Raw genomic sequence first — 18,582 nt, 5'->3', positions numbered from 1 at the left:
TTATTTATATAAACATATTTAAATAATAAATATTTTATCAATAAAATTTAAATTCATAATAAATATTATTTTTTAAATTCAAATTCATTTTAAATTTAATTATAATACAATAGGATACCCGAGACGTTCCATCTCTAATTACATTTGCATATGAAAACTAAAAGGTAGCTCAATTAGGACATCAACTATAATGATGTATTAATGTATAGCCAGCGGCCCATTGGTTGAAGTAGCTTATGGTTTATGGCATATGAGAGTTATTCGAAAGTATCGTGTTTGTTTTTTTAAATTATAAAATATAATCACATTACATAGCAGCGAAACATTATAAGAGATTTTAAGAAATATAAATTGTATCAAGTTAAATTTTCTATAAAGTAAATATTTATGGATCTATGAGAAATTTTTTAAAAAATTAAAGAATAAAATGTCTGAATTTTTGTTCTAATTTTTTTTTTTTCAGTTGACAACTTTCGGTGATAAATCCATATATCATTTATTTATAAAAAGTATGAATTAAAGCTTTTAAGTTTACTTTCAAATATAAGGACCTAATATAGAGGGTGTTCTGTTTAATTTATAACTCAGATAAACTGCGTTTTTGAAATTATAAATAAACTAAACTTGTTTATAAATAAAAACTCATAAGGATTAGCATTTGGTTTTGTTTATATATTGAAAAATTGCTAAAAATAAGTTAAAATCAGAAATAGTGTAACATGTAATCAGTACTCTTAATCCCATTAAAACAAATACTTAAAATATCCAAAAGTAACTTTTAAGTAATTTTACTAAACACTTAATTATTTATTCTAAATTAAAAAGTTAGAGAAAATTTAAAAAATATTATATGGTTACATAAAGTTTTGCACTTAAATTTGTGATAAAAATGGTATATGTACACCATTACTAGGATAAGGAGTTAAGGACTTTGCAAAAATGATGATGATGAAAATATTCATTTAGTTAATTGTAATATTAAGGGAAATTATATATATATATATATAAAAAAGGCATGTGATATAACATTTCTCAAGTAGAATAATTTAATTTAATTTAATTTGTAACAGAATAAGTATTTGCATTTCCACTATTAATAAAGTTGATGTTTTACTCTAACACTAATAAATATTGCTAACATTGCATAAATATTCAATTAAAATATTTTTTTAATATTTCACTCCATTAGTAAAGTTTTACCCATTATTGCTACGATTAAATATTTAATTAAAAATAAAATAAAGTACCATCTAATTATTAGTGAAATCTACAAGTTTCCTACATTTTAAAATTTGGACCCTGTAGTTTATTTTATTAGCAAAATAGTCTATTAATTTAATAACAATTTATCCATAGATTTTTACTCCTTAAATATTATAATTATTTAAAAATTAACTTTTTTTTAGAGTTTATCTTCCCTGCTTATTTAAATTTCAATATCTTATATTAAAGAACATAAAAAAATAAAAACTAAATAAAGGATTCAGCACTTTTTTAACTAATTAAATAAAATAAAAAAATAAGGGGTTGGGGGGAAACAGGGAGAGGTTCGACGGAAAAGGGCGAAAGAAAGGATATGATAGGTTGGTCTAATCACCAAACATGGTTTACGCATGCCCTTTCTTATGCTAGGCTTGATTACTTGCATGTTCGAACTTTGGCATTAATTTGTTAATAAGCAATGGGGAAAAGACAGAATATGCTAGGCTATTATGATTTGATCACTTTGAACGAACCCAACCCTGTGGAAGAGTTCAGGATTCCTTGGTCATTTGACGGTGGATCGAGACCTAGTTCAATTAGGCTCAAAACACATGGCAACTAGCCAATTGCAGTAAGTTCATATAGTAGTTTCATTCGTCCCTAATCTTAACACTCAACCTCTGCCCTAAACTGCATCAGGGATACAGATTTTAGAAGAGAACAAGGAACAGAATATAAAGCTGAAGCATAAATTCAGACTTCCAGTTGCGAGTATATTCGACCATTTTCAGAGAAAATTTATTTTCTTCAAACTATAGCAGAATGTCCTTGGCCCAGTAAAGAATTAACCAACTGAACCTGCACGAGCAAACAGATTGGCAGCTAAAATTTTCTTCTTTTCTGACCCTAAGGAACTAAAGATACTGCTCCTAGGCTTCAATCTTTTTGCATGTTATACTATTTTGGTGCCTTAAAATATTCAAAAAGTCTCTGCAGAATGACAATCAAGTCCAACCTGAGAGGAAATTTCAAAGTGACAAATATTTTGATTTGGTCTAGCGAGATAAACGCCCAAGTAATGATCAGTCTGGTAATCTTACCACAGATCACGTCAATGTCGGAAAAAAGCCATCTAACATCATGTGGCAAGAACCCAAGAAAGTAATCAGGGAAATACCATACAACTGTCTGCAGTTTAGAGAACGTATTTAAACAGTATCTATCATCTATTATCTCATCACTGGAAAAAAAATAGTGACGAGAAAAATAATTTAAAAAAATGAATAAGGTTTTTCTTCTGTTGAAGATGATTAACACTAAGCATATTTCATGAGTCGGTGCCAAATGGGTCTCAAGATGCAACATCTTAGTCCCTCTTAAAGGAGGCCCAATGTTGACCACAATAACATGCGGATCTGAAGCATCTAAATGCCACGACAATCACTGTGGTAGATATTCATAACCAATACTTTCATGACAGAATGCAAACTATTTGCCGGAATAAGAAATGTAAATGGCGTAATGAGGGTTAAAGATCTCTATGTACCTGAGCATCAATCCTACAATTAGAATAGCTCTAATCAAATGCATAAGGATCATCTGCATATGGATTTAGTGATCCTTCTGAAAACAGATCACCCATGTTTGAAGGATGTGTACGACCAGCTCCCTTAATTCCCTGCATTGTGTACTCAGAGTTTCAAAGATGCAGAATTATGGAAGCATTAATATCATAATTCAAACAAACAAACAGATCTTTTTATTTACTTGAAGACTCTGTTGGCTCCATTGTTTCCTCGCTCAAATCTTAATTTTCTTATATTTTGCATGTTCTCAGATAAGATAGCATAATAAGCCAACAAAATGCATATTCACAGCCAACTAATACTCCCAAAATGCATTTTTACGACAAACTAATGCCTAATTTCTTTGAATTCTACATCATTTTGGGATCAATTAGCATTTTCAAGCAAGAAATTCATATACAAGTAACCACTACGCAGATGCAGGATATTTGCTTCCCTGTGACTGATGAAATTCATGCCACTAAATGCAATTTGTATGAAACAAAGAAACAAAAGAGAATTTGCCCATCTCCACTAGTTATTAATCATAAACTTTTAAGTAATGGAATGCGAGCATTATATGGTAAAAGTTGTCCTGATTGATCAACTAACTGTTCTACTGATTTAGATGCACCTTTATTGTACCAAGTGCAAAATTGATGTTTCAATCAATTATGCTAAAGTGATAAGTTACCCAAAAACTTTTGAAGAAAACAAAGCATTAACGCGATCGATATGTATGTTATAAGTTATAGAAAGTAAATATGTTAATATAGGAAGTAAATATTGATAGATGGGTCAGTTGCTTAATCCTAGGGATTGTATAATCATAGACTTATTTTCCTTCCTATTTAGATACCATCTCTCATGTATAAATAGATTGTAATCTCTATTGTGAAATACAACAAATATTATCCTTCTACATGGTATCAGAGCCTTTCTCGTAGAGATTTAATTTTTCTCTCCCGTCAAAGTTTTTTTTTAAGAAAAAAAAAAAAAAAAAAAAAAATTTTTTTTTTAGAGACTTAGGGCTCTATTTATTTGGGTTACCCATAACGGGTAATATTTGGATCTCACCATCGCTGGAGTCGCCACATCGTTCCCTTGTCAGATCTGAGGTTTATTTGCCGTTCGGATTTTGGGGGAGGTGTGTTCATCGGTACTGTTCACGGGTACTGTTCACGGGTACTGTTCATCGGTACTGTTCATCGGTACTGTTCATCGACACTGTTCACGAGTACTGTTCACGTGGTACTGTTCATCGGTACTGTTCACGCCGGGTACTGTTTTCTGATTCTGTGTTTCTTTTGTTGCTGTCGTTTTGGGTTTGTTGTCATGGTTAAAGTGAAAACCACCACCGTAACTGATGTGATTCCTATGATGACTAAAATCACGGAACACAAATTGAATGGATCTTCCAATCAAGGAATTTTGATATCTGCAGATGAGTATGCACAATTCGTCCAATACCAGGCATCTCTAAAATCCTCTAATTCCTCCTCTATCACTGCAATTGCCGAGTCAGGTAACTCTACTACATGTCTTGTGTCTTCATCCTCAAAATGGGTTATTGATTCTGGTGCTACCGATCATATGTCAGGTAATTCTACCCTTTTGTCCAATCTTGAGTCTCGTACATCACCTTCTTATGTTACTCTTGCTGATGGCACTAAATCTTTTGTCATTGGTTCTGGTCATGTCAACTTAACCCCTTCTCTTTCTGTATCCTCTGTGTTATGTCTCCCTAAGTTCGCATTTAATTTGCTTTCCGTTAGTAAACTCACTCGTGCATTGAATTGTTGTGTCTCATTCTTTCCTGATCACTGTGTTTTTCAGGATCTTTCGACGAAGCAGATTATTGGTAGAGGGAGTGAGTCAGAGGGTCTTTACGTCTTGGATCAGCAACTACCTCGATCTCCTCGATCTCTGGTATGCTCCACGCGTTTAACACCTTTTGATGTTCATTGTCGTTTGGGGCATCCTTCTCTCTCAGTTTTAAAGAAGTTATATCCCCAGTTTCATTCTTTGTCTACTCTAGATTGTGAGTCTTGTCAATTTGCCAAACATCATCGTTTACCTACACTGCCTCGAGTCAATAAACGGGCTTCGTCCCCCTTTGAGTTAGTACATTCAGATGTTTGGGGTCCTTGTCCTGTTGTGTCTAAGTCTGCCTTTAAGTATTTTGTTACTTTTGTTGATGATTTCTCTCGTACTACTTGGTTATTTTTAATGAAGAGTCGTTCAGAATTATTTTCTGTTTTTTGTGCATTTTATGCTGAAATCCAAACCCAATTCAATACTTCCATCCGTATATTGCAAAGTGATAATGCTAAAGAGTATCTCTCTGGGGAATTTCAATCTTATTTGTTACAAAAAGGGATTCTTCATCAGTCATCTTGTGTTGCCACTCCTTCACAAAATGGAGTTGCTGAAAGAAAAAATCGACATCTTCTTGAAGTAGCCAGAGCTCTCTTATTCCAAATGAAGGTACCTAAATGTTTTTGGGCTGATGCTGTATCCACTGCTTGTTTTTTGATCAATCGCATGCCTTCCTCCATCCTTCATGGTGATATCCCTTATAACATTTTGTTTCCCACTAAATCTTTGTTTCCTATTGAGCCACGTATGTTTGGTTGTACATGTTTTGTTCGTGATGTTCGTCCACAGGTTACTAAATTGGATCCTAAATCACTCAAATGTGTCTTCCTTGGCTACTCTCGACGTCAGAAAGGGTATCGTTGTTTTTCTCCTGATCTGAATCGGTATCTTGTGTCTGCGGATGTAACATTCTTTGAGTCCACTCCATTTTTTCCGCCATCATCTGTTTATAACACCGAGGGGGAGGAAGATGACCTCTTGTTATACACTGTTCGCTCTTTGTCTCCTCAGACTACTCCTACACCTTTCGCTCATGTGCCAGGTCGCCCTCCCATCTTTCATGTGTATTCCAGACGCTTAGAGGACTCTGACTCCGTTCCGCTACCTGCTTCTTCGTCGACAGATCCTGCTCCCACTGATCCTTCACCGTCTGATTTGGATTTGCCCATTGCTCTTCGCAAAGGTAAACGTACTTGCACTTATCCTATTTCATCTTGTGTCTCTTATGATCAATTATCCTCCTCTTCTCGTTGTTTTGTCACTGCTTTAGATTCTATTTCAATTCCCAAAACTGTTATTGAGGCTTTGTCCCATCCTGGTTGGCGTGCTGCAATGGAAGAGGAAATGATGGCCCTTGACACTAATGGTACTTGGGAGTTGATGTCCTTGCCCCCAGGAAAACGGGCTATTGGGTGCAAATGGGTGTTTGCAGTAAAAGTAAACCCTGATGGATCTATTGCTCGGCTCAAGGCCCGTTTAGTGGCCAAAGGTTATGCACAAACTTATGGAGTTGACTATTCTGATACATTCTCTCCAGTTGCCAAGCTCGCATCTGTCCGATTGTTTATTTCCTTGGCGGCTACTCATGATTGGCCCTTGCATCAACTGGATATTAAAAATGCTTTTCTTCATGGTGATCTTCAGGAGGAGGTTTATATTGAGCAACCACCTGGTTTTGTTGCTCAGGGGGAGTCAGGTAAGGTTTGTAGACTTCGAAAATCCCTTTATGGCTTGAAACAGAGTCCTCGAGCATGGTTTGGCAGGTTTAGTGAGGTGGTCCAACAGTTTGGAATGAAGATGAGTAAGTGTGATCACTCAGTGTTTTATAGAAATTCTGATAGTGGAGTAATTCTGCTTGTAGTATATGTGGATGATATCGTTATTACAGGAAGTGACATTGCTGGCATCACATCCCTAAAAGAATTTCTTAAAACACAGTTTCATACAAAGGATTTGGGTTCCTTGAAATATTTCTTGGGAATTGAAGTTATGCGGTGTAAGAAAGGCATCTTCTTATCTCAAAGAAAATATGTTCTTGATTTGTTGGCAGAAACAGGAAAATTGGGTGTTAAGCCGTGTAGTACCCCAATGACCCCTAACCTTCAACTTACCACAGAAGACAGTGAGCCATTTGCAGATCCTGGAAGGTACAGAAGATTAGTTGGTAAGCTGAATTATTTGACTGTGACTCGTCCTGATATTGCATATTCAGTGAGTGTGGTAAGTCAGTTTATGTCCTCTCCTACTGTTGCCCAGTGGGATGCTCTGGGACAGATTCTTTGTTACCTTAAAGGGGCTCCAGGGCGAGGCCTATTCTATGGTAACCATGGGCACTCAAATATTGAATGCTTTTCTGATGCTGATTGGGCAGGCTCGAAAGTTGATAGGAGGTCAACTACTGGGTATTGTGTTTTTGTGGGAGGTAACTTGGTCTCATGGAAAAGTAAGAAGCAAAATGTGGTCTCCCGTTCTAGTGCTGAATCTGAATATCGAGCCATGGCACAAGCTGTTTGTGAAATCTTGTGGGTACGTCAACTGTTGGAAGAAGTTGGGTTTTCAAATTCGGTGCCTGCTAAGTTGTGGTGTGATAATCAAGCAGCTATCCACATTGCCTCCAATCCAGTATTTCACGAGAGGACCAAACACATCGAGATTGATTGTCATTTTGTTCGTGAAAAGGTTCAACAAAAGATAATATCAACAGAACATATCCGAACTGGAGAACAATTAGGAGATATTTTCACTAAAGCTCTAAATGGGACTCGAGTCGATTATATATGTAACAAGTTGTGAAATTCAAGCAAGAAATTCATATACAAGTAACCACTACGCAGATGCAGGATATTTGCTTCCCTGTGACTGATGAAATTCATGCCACTAAATGCAATTTGTATGAAACAAAGAAACAAAAGAGAATTTGCCCATCTCCACTAGTTATTAATCATAAACTTTTAAGTAATGGAATGCGAGCATTATATGGTAAAAGTTGTCCTGATTGATCAACTAACTGTTCTACTGATTTAGATGCACCTTTATTGTACCAAGTGCAAAATTGATGTTTCAATCAATTATGCTAAAGTGATAAGTTACCCAAAAACTTTTGAAGAAGACAAAGCATTAACGCGATCGATATGTACAAATTACAAATTTGGGAGCAAACAATCTGCACTTGAGTTACCTTAACAACACTTCTAGGAGTTATGATCTTTGGTGTATTCATCTTCTTATGTTTTCTTGGGTCCTGATGTAACATGGATCAGGAAATCCAGAATTAGGAGCTGAAAAACTGCAGGCCCTTCAAAACTAGGAGCAGCCTATTCAATGCAATGACTTCACATGTTCGGTGAGTGGGATTTAAGTACCTCAAACATGACTGTACTTTTTGTCTTTCTTCGTTTGGTAATTGTTCTTCCATTAGCTGTTTCAACTTCATATTCATGGCGAGTTACCTGATGTATCATAAAGTCAAAACTCAAGAGCGATAGGGACGGGGAATAAGACTTGACTTGGTAGAGGTAATGCACCAGATTACACAACACCCTCTCCCCCCACCCCTCCCCCGGGGGCACATGCACACAAAGAAATCTCAAGGAGAAAAGGTCAATGAAAAACCAAGGAAAGAAGTATTTCACCTTCTTGTGGTGCTTAGGGATACTCATAACGCTTCCTGTGTTAGCATTTTCCACTTTCTTCAATAATTTTGACACTGGTGTTTGTGTTCCCCCCAGGAAAGGAACATCCTATGAAGGACACGAAAAAGAAGTAGAAATTTGCAAGGGCTCCAACTCCTATGAGCAGAGGCAAAATGATTGAATTTGTACCCTTTTGTCTGTTATCCAACCTTACCGGAGCATGCTGACTTCTTTTGCCAACGCTGGGGTCTCTCATCTTGATTGATGAAATGGAGTAATCCTGAATAAAAGTTTAACTTGTATTACATGCCTATTCACTTGACATACAGCTTATAAGGAATAATATCTTACACCCATATGGGCACATGAGATAAAAATTTGCAGATAATGCTGCTGAAAAGAAAATCATAATTATTCCATCTTGAGGTTGAAGATGCATGGAACAAGAAGATATTCCATTACCACTGAGGCCATGAAAGATGAAACACACAATTTTAAAATGTTAAAACTAAAATATAACAACTTTTCAGAGCATATGACTAACAGTATGACTAATCTACACCTGTTTCTGCATGTGCATGAGGGATGGAGGAAGGGAAGTAGGAAAAGAGAAGTAAATGTTTCAACAACCTTTTTGGAAGTCACTTCTTGGTCACCTTGTGGGTTATCGCTCATCACTTTCCACTGCAATTGCAACAAAGCCCTCTGCCTGTCTTCCTGCGTTGTACCCAAGGCTCAGCTCATTTAATTTGACATAACATTTGAAAGAAAATGCATACTTTGGACTTCTGAAGATCCAGTTCTTCTTGCAGCCTCCTGCACTCATCTTCATGCTCACATCTCAAAGCTTTCATTTGAACTTCATGTTCATTCCTGAGTTGCATTGTTTTCTAGACAAGTTCAAGAAAAGGTCAACTGAAGCATTTATTTAATATATTGCATATTAGTAGTAATTTAAGCTATATGTACCTCTCTCAGTTCATTTTCAGCTTGAAGCTGGGCACGCTTTATCTGTTCAAAGTGATCAGCTTTCAAACTCATTTCATTTCTATCATGCTCCTGCTGAATGCGCAAGACCTATACATGAGCAAGATGCAAATTTGTCAGCCTTGAAGAATGACAATACAAACAGCTATAATCTGCGCTTCCAGTAAAAGATTAAACCATGCCTCAAAATAATTTCTTTATACTTTCATGTACGCTAATGAACAGTAAACATACATATGATAGAAAAAGGGTAACAGGTCTCAAGAATAATAACTGCGGGCATGAATATTTTGATAACCATGTAATGGAAGCGCTCATGCAAGTGCAGGGAACTGTGCAAAAGTGTCATCCATATTACAGAATAAAAAGACTACATTTGCATAGTTATGAACAATAGTGAAATTTACTTTAAGCACAATCTAATAGGATTCTTAAAAATTTATGGTGCTTACTAGAGAAGCATGTTCTTCCTGAATGTGAATTAACTGTTGCCTCGACTGCTCTTTGCTTTCTGCAAGTGTCTGGTCACATTTTCTTTGGATTTCTTGTACAACTTTGTCTGCCTGGAGGATCAATATATGAGGAACATGATTCACAATTAAGCTTACAGCAATAGACCATCAGTATGAACAAACATTTTCTTTCTCCATGTTAACAATCTCTAGCTTCTCCACTTCATACTTCTTCCTGATGTCATTAATTGCCTGTTGAAAGTGATCAGTGTAAATGTGAATGAATACACATGCTCACATCATTGACAATTCATGTAAGGAAAATAGTTAATGATAACACCTGATCATTCCTCTGAGATATTTCTTTCAAATGCCTAGATAATTCCAATTGTTTACTCTCTAGCATCATATCATATTGTCTCTTTGCTTCAGCCAGTTTGCTTTCAGCAGCAGTTAGCAGTGCCCGACTCTGCAACAATAAACAGAATCTCAATAATAGTGGAAGCTTGTCAGGACCCCAAAAAGTGTTTTGCTCTATCTGTTCTTGTAACCTCAGTGATTTGTTCTTCAAACTTCTTCTCTCCATCCTTATATTGCAAAAGAAGTTGTTCCTTTGCCTCTAACATGCTATGAAGCTGGGCAATTTGTTTCTCCAGTGAATCTACATGTTGCTGTTGTTTCTCGCTCTCCTTTTTCCAAGTAGCTATATCTTCAGCTTTTTTCCTTACTTCTGTCTCCAATTTCTGAAAAATATCTTTGTTTTCCATTTCTAATGTTGAAATTTTCAACAATAAATCTTGCTTCAAGGTTAAAAAAATTGGGGTTAGAGTATGTATAAAGCATGCCCAAACCTAGCTTAGTGAAAAGGAAACAAATGTTGCAGACCACTTTATTCTCAGATGATCTGGAACTTTCTGACAAAACATCAATTGTCTCCTCCAATTTGGAAACTAACGTCTCTGTTTCATTCTTCTTTGACAACAGCATTTCAGCTTCAGACTCTAATCTTTGAATTCTCTCTCCTGCTGCACGGCATTCCTCAGAAAGTTGTGCCATAACAGTCTCTTGGGCTTTCTGAAGTTCAGTAATTTTATTATTCAACTCCTGGTTTACCAATAGCAATGCATCTTTTTCTGACGTCATATTCAAGAACTTGTCATGCAGCTGATCATACTGTTTTTGAGCACACTTAGCAGCAAGGTCTTTCTCCAGTTGGACCAACTTAAAACAAGCGTTATAGAGAGAGTTTAGCTGGTCAAACTTGTCAGTAAAATTCAAATTTTGCTTATCCAGTTCAGCCAATTGTGCAGCCAACATATGAATAAAACCTTCAAGATTTTTCATCTCCTGGATTGATACAGCCAATTTATTAGCAAAATCGGTGCTGCTAAGTTGGAGGATACTCTTCTCATTTTCCAAGTTTTCCTGAGCAGCCATCAAACGTCGGATTTCATCTTCCTTCAGTCGTAACTCAAGGTGCATCTCTTCCAATTTAGAATTCAAGCTCTCTGTGGCCAATTTATTAGCTGCTACAGTTGCCTCAAATTTCTTTAACATAGCATCTGCATGACAAAGAAAGAAATAAGTGAATGATGCACAAATCTCTAATTTCTTCTACTAAATTAGGCTATGGATCCTAGACCTAAAAGTCAATCAAAAAGCTTAATAGTTTCTATGAGGTGTGCCTTAAGCAAAAGAGTCCTATTTCAACAAGATAAACATTAGAAACTGTGTCTCCCATAGATGCCGTATCATTCCATAAAGAGAAAGCTATTCATAAAGAGATACCTTGTTAACCATCTCCTTTTTCATCTTAAGCAGTTCACGAAAGACAAAAGTACTAGAAAATTATTAAAATGCATAAAGTGTCTTTATTATTATTATTATTATTATTATTATTATTATTATTATTATTATTATTATTTTATTTTATTTCTACCAATATGGACAGACATAATCTGCAATACGTGGTAAAAGGAAACAGGTTACAAATACAAAGGCTCAAACCATTAATATTCCTCAAGCACTCTCATGCTGTGGATCAATACATCACCAGGAAAAGCAAATTCTTCAATCTGACAAAATTAATCCTTATAGAGGATATATATACCAAATGAATTGAATCGTTAATAATAGACAAATAACTGTCTCCTCCTCTTTTGTTAATTACTAAACACTAATAAGAAGAATAACAATTTTAATCCAATATTCAATTTAAGTAAAATGAAGCTCGATCCAACTATAAGGATAATGGTGATGCTGATGACTAAGTCATCTTCATATTTGAAAAAGATGATGAAAAGAAGAAGAGGGAAATAGAAGTTTTGAGAGAAAAATACTTGATGATTCCCCTCAAACCAATTGGGCTATATATACTACTTACAAGAATACATACTAGGTAAGAAAATAAATTGATTCCCTAATTATAGCCTAATCATATAGCACAATCATATTCCTAATTATTCACTACAAATCTAGACTATTTACAGAAAGTATCTCAACACTTCTCCTCAAGCTGGAGCGTACATGTCATATGCTTCAAACTTGTTACAAATATACTCGATTCGTGAATCCCGAAGAAATTTTGTGAAAATATCAGTTAGTTGATCATTTGAGTTGATAAAGCTAGTAGAAATGCATCCCGACTCAATCTTTTGCCTAATAAAATGGCAATCTACCTCTATATGCTTCGTTCTCTTATGAAAAACTGGATTTGATGCAATATAAAGGGCAGCTTGATTATCACATATCAGTTTTATTTGGCTAGCATCGCTATAGTTCAATTCTTGAAGGAGTTGCTTCAACCAAATGAGTTCGCATGCTGCCAAAGCCATAGTTCGATATTCTGCTTCTACACTTAATCTTGCAACCACACCCTATTTTTTACTTTTCCAAGATATAAGATTCCCTCCAATTATAATACAATATCCTGAAGTAAATCGTCTATCTGAAGGAAAACTTACCCAATCTGCATCAGAATAGCTAACAATTTATGAGTGACCCTTGTCCTCATAGAGTAGACCCTGTCCTGGAGCTCCTTTGATATATCTAAGAATGCGAATGATTGCATCCCAGTGACTACTGTATGGGGTTTAAAGAAATTGACTAACCACACTTACAGTAAAGGAAAACTAGTCGAGTTATAGTGAGATAATTGAGCTTGCCAACTAACCTTCTGTATTTAGCAGAATCTTTAAGTGGCTCCCCCTATTTAGGAACCAGTTTGACATTTGGATCCATGGGAGTGTCCACATGTCTACAGTCTAACATGTCTATTTCTTCCAATACATCCAAAGCATATTTTCGTTAAGAAATTGCAATATCTGTTTTAGATTGTGCCACTTCTATCTCCAAGAAATACTTCAATTTTCCTAAGTCTTTAGTTTGAAAATAACTGAACAAATGTTGCTTAAGCTGAGAGATTCTATCATGATCATTTTCTGTAATGATAATATCATCAACATAGACCACCAAATAAATGCATCTATCGCCATTATGACGAAAAAATACGGAATGATCAAAATTACTTCGAGACATTCCAAACTGTTGAACTACAATGTTGAATCGTCCAAACCATGTTCTTGGAGACTGTTTTAGACTATATAAGGAGCGTTGAAGACGACATACTAACTCTAACTGCCCCGGAGCAACAAACCCTGGAAGTTGCTCCATATAGACTTCTTCGGCGAGCTTACCATGAAGAAAGATATTTTTAATATCCAGTTGATGAAGGGTCCAGTGATTAATTGCAGCTGGTGAGATAAGAAGGCAAACAAAAGCTATTTTGACTACTAGAGAGAGTATCACTGTAATCAAGTCTAAAAATCTCTGTGTAACCTTTAGTTACAACGCGAGCTTTAAGACGATCAATTTTGCCATCAAATCCCATCTTAACTGTGTAAACCCAACGACAACCAATAGTAGACTTGCCAGGTGCTAAAGATATCAGTTCCCAAATTTCATTATTATGAAGAGCAGTCATCTCGTCAAGCATTGCATTACACCAACCAGGATAATCTAATACTTCTCTAACTGTCTTGGGTATAAAAACAGCAGACACGATGGAAACAAAAGTATAATAGGAAGGAGAAAAACGATGGTAACTCACAAAACTATAAATAGGATTCAGATTTCGAGAAGAGCAAATATCTTTTCGGAGAGTAAGAGGAGGAGTAACTATTGCTATTGAAGGCATGATCGAAGTGGGTGATGATGGAACTGGAGATAAGTCATTAGAAGTACCTGCATCAGGGAGAAAAGTGTCATTGTTATTAGCAGATGGGTGAGGCCGACGTGTGTAGACCTGAAGAGGTGGTGTAGGAGTGGGAGATGGACTGACTTGAGATCAAGGAGAGATAAGAGTTGCAGGTATAGGCAAAACTCTAGGAACAAAGGTTTTGTACAAAGGGAGGTTTCAAAAAAGGTGACATCTGAAGATACAAAATATATATTAGTAGTGGAATCATAGCATTTGTAATCTTTTTGAAGCCGAGAATAGCCGAGAAACGCACATTTAACTGATTTGGACTGGAGTTTGTCTTTACTAGGAGTATGATCATGAACAAAACATATACATCCAAAAACTCGCAGAGACAACTGGTTGGAGATTTGGTTAGAAAAGAGAACCAAATGAGGACTCTGATGCTGCAAAATAGAGGAAGGTATACGGTTGATCAAGTAGCAAGCAGTAAGGACCGTCTCGCCTCAAAAACGCAGTGGAACATTATGATGTATGAGTAAGGTGCACACGGTTTCAATCAAATGCCAATTTTTTCGCTTAAACCATTTTGTTGAGGAGTATGGACACAAGAAGTCTGGTGAGTAATACCCTGAGTAGACTAGAAATGAGAAAAAGAAGTGGAAAGATATTTTCGTGCATTATCACTATGCAAAACCTTAATGCAAACACCAAATTGATTATGTATTTCAGTATAAAATTTTTGAAAAATGGAGAATAACTCAGAGCGATTCTTCATTAAAAAAAGCCAAGTGCAACGAGAATAATTATCAATAAAAATAATAAAATACTGAAATTCCAAAGTTGTACTGACACAACTTGGATCCCAAATGTCTAAATGAACAACGTCGAACATCAAGGTGGCCCTGTTATTGACTCGCTTGGAAAATGAAGCCCGAGTTTGTTTTCCAAGTTGACATAACTCACATGCTAAAGAAGATAAAGAAGAAAGACTAGGGATAATTTTTTGCAATTTAAGAAGACTAGGATGTCTCAAACGGTTATGAATAAGCTCAGTGAAAGTAGTAGAAACAAAAGCAACTGGAGAGGTGGAGAGGTGGTACAATCCTTCTAACTCCGATCCTGTTCCAATCATTTTCCCAGTACTCCGGTCCTACACCACAACAGAATCAACAGTAAAGGTTACTGAACAATTAAGATTTTTGGTCAATTTGCTAATGAAGATTACATTATATGGACATTCAGGAGTGAACAAGACAGTAGTTAAGGGAATAGAAGGAAGGAGTTATACTTTTCCTATTCCTTTAACTTAAGTTTATAAATCATTAGCTAAAGTGACTTTGGATGTTGTGAAAGGTGAAACAAGAGTAGAGAAAAGATTGTGATTACCAGAGATGTGATCAAAAGCACCAGAGTCTAGGATTCATGGACCAACAGGTGAAAACTTAGATAAGTAAAGGAATTACTGGAGTGAGCAATGCTGGAAGATGGAGGATGTTGCTAAGCTGTTTGGAACTGCAAGTATTATTTATAGTCTTCTCCAGTTAAAGTGATTGAATCTAATTCCTGAGATTTATTGGTAGGTTATGGAAGCAAGCCTTCTTCATTAGATTGAGCAAGATGAAATGCTGACTTGCCAGTATTATCGGGTTGATTGGGCCGTGGTGGTCGGCCATGCAATGCCCAACATGCATCCCGTGTGTAATCTTTCTTATCACAATAGGAGTAATGAAACTTCTTCCCTTTACCTTTGCGATTTTCTCCTTGTCCTTGATTCCCTTGTTGTACAGCCAAAATTGAGGATTCTATATCTGTAACGTCACTCTTACTAAGGGAAATACTTAAGAGCCTAGCTGACACATCTTCTATATTGAGGGTGTTCTGCTTCTCAGACATGTCGAGAGAGATTCTAGAACAACAAGAGACTGAATAGGGACCTGAATCTGCTAAAAAAAGGAGGATTTGTGCCTGTAAGCAGTAAATCTGAAGCTACTATTCACAAGAGACGTGTGAAGACGGGCTGGACAAGTGACCGAACCTAGTGGGCTAGAGTCGCTGGCATCGGGCGATGTTGGAGGAAGGGTCGCCGGCATGAAAAGGTTGCCAGAGAACAGTTCACGCGCCGGTGCATGTACCGGAGACAGACGGCTTGAGCGGCGCATGGAGGCGTGTGGGGCCGACTCTGGTGGCAGCGCTTCACTGGATCCCCGATTAGAAGCCGGCGAGAAAGATGGACTAGGTGGTGAGACAGAAAGTCTCCAAAGCAAGGTGGTAGATCTGCCACTCACAGCTGAACCAAGTTTCTTGCCTCTGATACCATGAAAATGATGATGAAAAGAAAAGGAGGAAGCAGAAGCTTTGAGAGAAAAATGCTTAATGATTCCCTCAAGCCAATTGGGTATATATACTACTTACAAGAATACATACTAGGTAAGAAAGTAAATTGATTCCCTAATTATAGCCTAATCATATCCCAATCATATCACACAATTATATCCCTAATTATGTACACAACCACTACAAATCTAGGCTATTTACAGAAAGTATCTTAACAATATCCATACACAAAAATAACAGTTTTCCTTTTGACATGAGTGGCTAATGACTCTTAACTTAATGATGACACAAGAGGCATGCCAGATAGATAGCTTCTTTCTCATTTTAGGCGTATTTGGAACCACTTATATGAAATTAAAAGATGTTTAGAAGCATGAGTTTCTGCTTTTTCTCTGATTAAAAGTTGTTTAGAAGCATGAGTGACCATTAAGTTTTTACAAAGCAACATGTACTAATCTGTAAATGAGCAAGGTGGATGATCATCCTTCTGATAATGTTGATTACCTTTTTCCTCTATGAGAGTAGCAGTTTTGGATTGTTCCTCTACGTAGATCTTATTCCTTTCCTCTTTTTCAATTTTAAGCTCTTCCAGTTCCTGTTCCTCTGAATTCAGAATTCAAACACATTACTCAATGGCAAGTTCAAGTCCCAAAAAAAGAAAACAATTCTGTGGTATTTTCTTAGATATAAGCAATCCTATTGCACTTTGCAGGTGAGTCAATAATCAACTCCTGTTTGTTAATAGTACTTCAGGCATCATACATAAATAACTCAAGCAATCCTCATTTAATAAATTGAATAGCCCTCTTTTTTCGCAGAAAAGTTAACGCAAATGACTTACGAGTTCTGATAGCTTTTCCAGCAGAGTCTAATTTCAGAGACAGTTCATTCATCTGTTGGTTCAAATTTTCAATAGCATTTGAGCTTGCAGACAGTTTGTTCTCAAAAAACTCCTTGTCTTTTTCAGCTGACAGAGACAATTTAGAGGCACTTATCATCGTCAGTAACAAGTAAAATACAAAATTTAGAGACCTAAAATTCTACATACCATCCTGAACCTGACCAGCTAAGTGCTGCAAAGTTTCAGTCAGTTGATCACAAAGAGTCTTAGTTGAAGAGAACTTAGACTCCAGTCCTTTCCATAGCTTCTCATCCTCCTTCTGCTTCACTTTAAGCTTAGCATTTTCGTTGAAGGCATTTTGCAACTTTTCCTCTAACGCACCAATATGCTCCATTGATTTCTTCAACTTAGAGTTCTAATTAATAGTAAAAAATTCAATCAAATCACCATTCACTTTCATGTTATCAATAGATTCCAACAACTTGTCCTCAAAAGAAAGTCATAACTTTAAGTATACAACAATCTACATACACGTACGGGCGTACGAACACTTTTACAGATGCCTATAGATACCTATTTTTACTTGTATAGAAATATAGATTGGGAGAGAGAGATTCATTTATAGTACCGCTATTTCCAGATCGGTTTTGACGGAAGCCTGCTCTTTGATCAATTTTTCTGCAAACAAATGGATCATCAACTGCATAAATGAGTCGAGCTTGTAAATTTCCCGAAGAAACAAAAAACAGAGACTCAGAATCTCCAGAGAAACCTGCAGTGAGCTTCAAATTAGCGAAACTTCCCGATGAAATGGAATCCGAAGATGGCCTCGTATAAGATGAAAGGTTCTTCGCTGAACCCGAAAGGGGGCCCGATAGCGATTTGAAGTGATCCAAGCTCTTCATGCTAGGAAACCCTAGCTTCTGCATCTTAAAATCGAAGATCGATCACTGAAAACCCTGAAAAATCGTGCTCAATTCTCCTTGTCTCCCTCGCGCTCTGAGAAAGAGCTTTTGCTCTTGGCCGTTGGAGTTTTTTGAGCGAGTTGGTAAAATGATTTGGGCGCCAAATCACATGCTATTTTACATGATCCTCAGCTTGGCCCATAAACGGGGAGGAAAAAAAAACGGAACATTAATTTCATGGTTCGCACTCAACTTGGATAATTATGTTGGTAACGTTTTTTTAAAATTTTTACCCTATGTTTTTTGAGGGTTTTTTTTTTAAATAATGAAAAGTTTTTTAATATTTTAAAGTTAAATTTTTATTTAAGAAAAAAGTATAGTTTTTAAAATAAAAATTTTAGAAATTTTTAAAAATTCATAAAAATATTCACTTTCAATCATCAAATTAGTGAATGAGAAGATCTTTAAAATCTTTAAATCTCTTAAAACTTTTTTTTTCCTTTCAAATAATAAAAAATATTAAAATTTAAAATTATGAAAAATTTTATCTTAGAAAATCATATTTTAAAAAATTTTATTTTAAA

General features: G+C 36.0%; 1 protein-coding gene across 5 annotated transcripts; it reads right to left on the bottom strand.

The window, feature by feature from the left end:
• Positions 1-2,360: 2,360 nt before the first annotated feature.
• Positions 2,361-18,244, bottom strand: LOC110606344 (synaptonemal complex protein 2). 5 transcript variants are annotated; one of them, XM_021745103.2, is made up of 18 exons: positions 17,866-18,244; positions 17,722-17,771; positions 17,301-17,508; positions 17,094-17,219; positions 16,757-16,855; positions 10,603-11,279; positions 10,269-10,517; positions 10,058-10,186; positions 9,901-9,969; positions 9,718-9,828; positions 9,248-9,355; positions 9,058-9,168; positions 8,909-8,995; positions 8,467-8,558; positions 8,279-8,381; positions 8,009-8,095; positions 7,825-7,887; positions 2,361-2,881 (listed from the first exon to the last, which is right to left on the bottom strand). In XM_021745103.2, the coding sequence occupies exons 1-18, from the start codon at positions 18,020-18,022 to the stop codon at positions 2,780-2,782; spliced, it is 2,628 nt and encodes an 875-aa protein (XP_021600795.2). In that variant the 5' UTR covers positions 18,023-18,244; the 3' UTR covers positions 2,361-2,779. The 5 variants fall into 5 exon arrangements, 4 of the variants coding, with proteins under 4 accessions (XP_021600795.2, XP_021600794.2, XP_043808871.1 ...); XM_021745102.2 differs by having other exon boundaries at positions 8,279-8,386; positions 8,493-8,558; positions 17,866-18,243; XM_043952936.1 differs by lacking the exon at positions 2,361-2,881 and having other exon boundaries at positions 7,361-7,887; positions 8,279-8,386; positions 8,493-8,558; positions 17,866-18,034.
• Between the last annotated feature and the right edge of the window lie 338 nt (positions 18,245-18,582).

This window comes from Manihot esculenta, chromosome 18, assembly GCF_001659605.2.
Source record: "Manihot esculenta cultivar AM560-2 chromosome 18, M.esculenta_v8, whole genome shotgun sequence".
Lineage (NCBI taxonomy): Eukaryota > Viridiplantae > Streptophyta > Magnoliopsida > Malpighiales > Euphorbiaceae > Manihot > Manihot esculenta.
The sequence above is the reverse complement of the archived record's forward strand: the minus strand, read 5'-3'. Positions and strand labels throughout refer to the sequence as shown.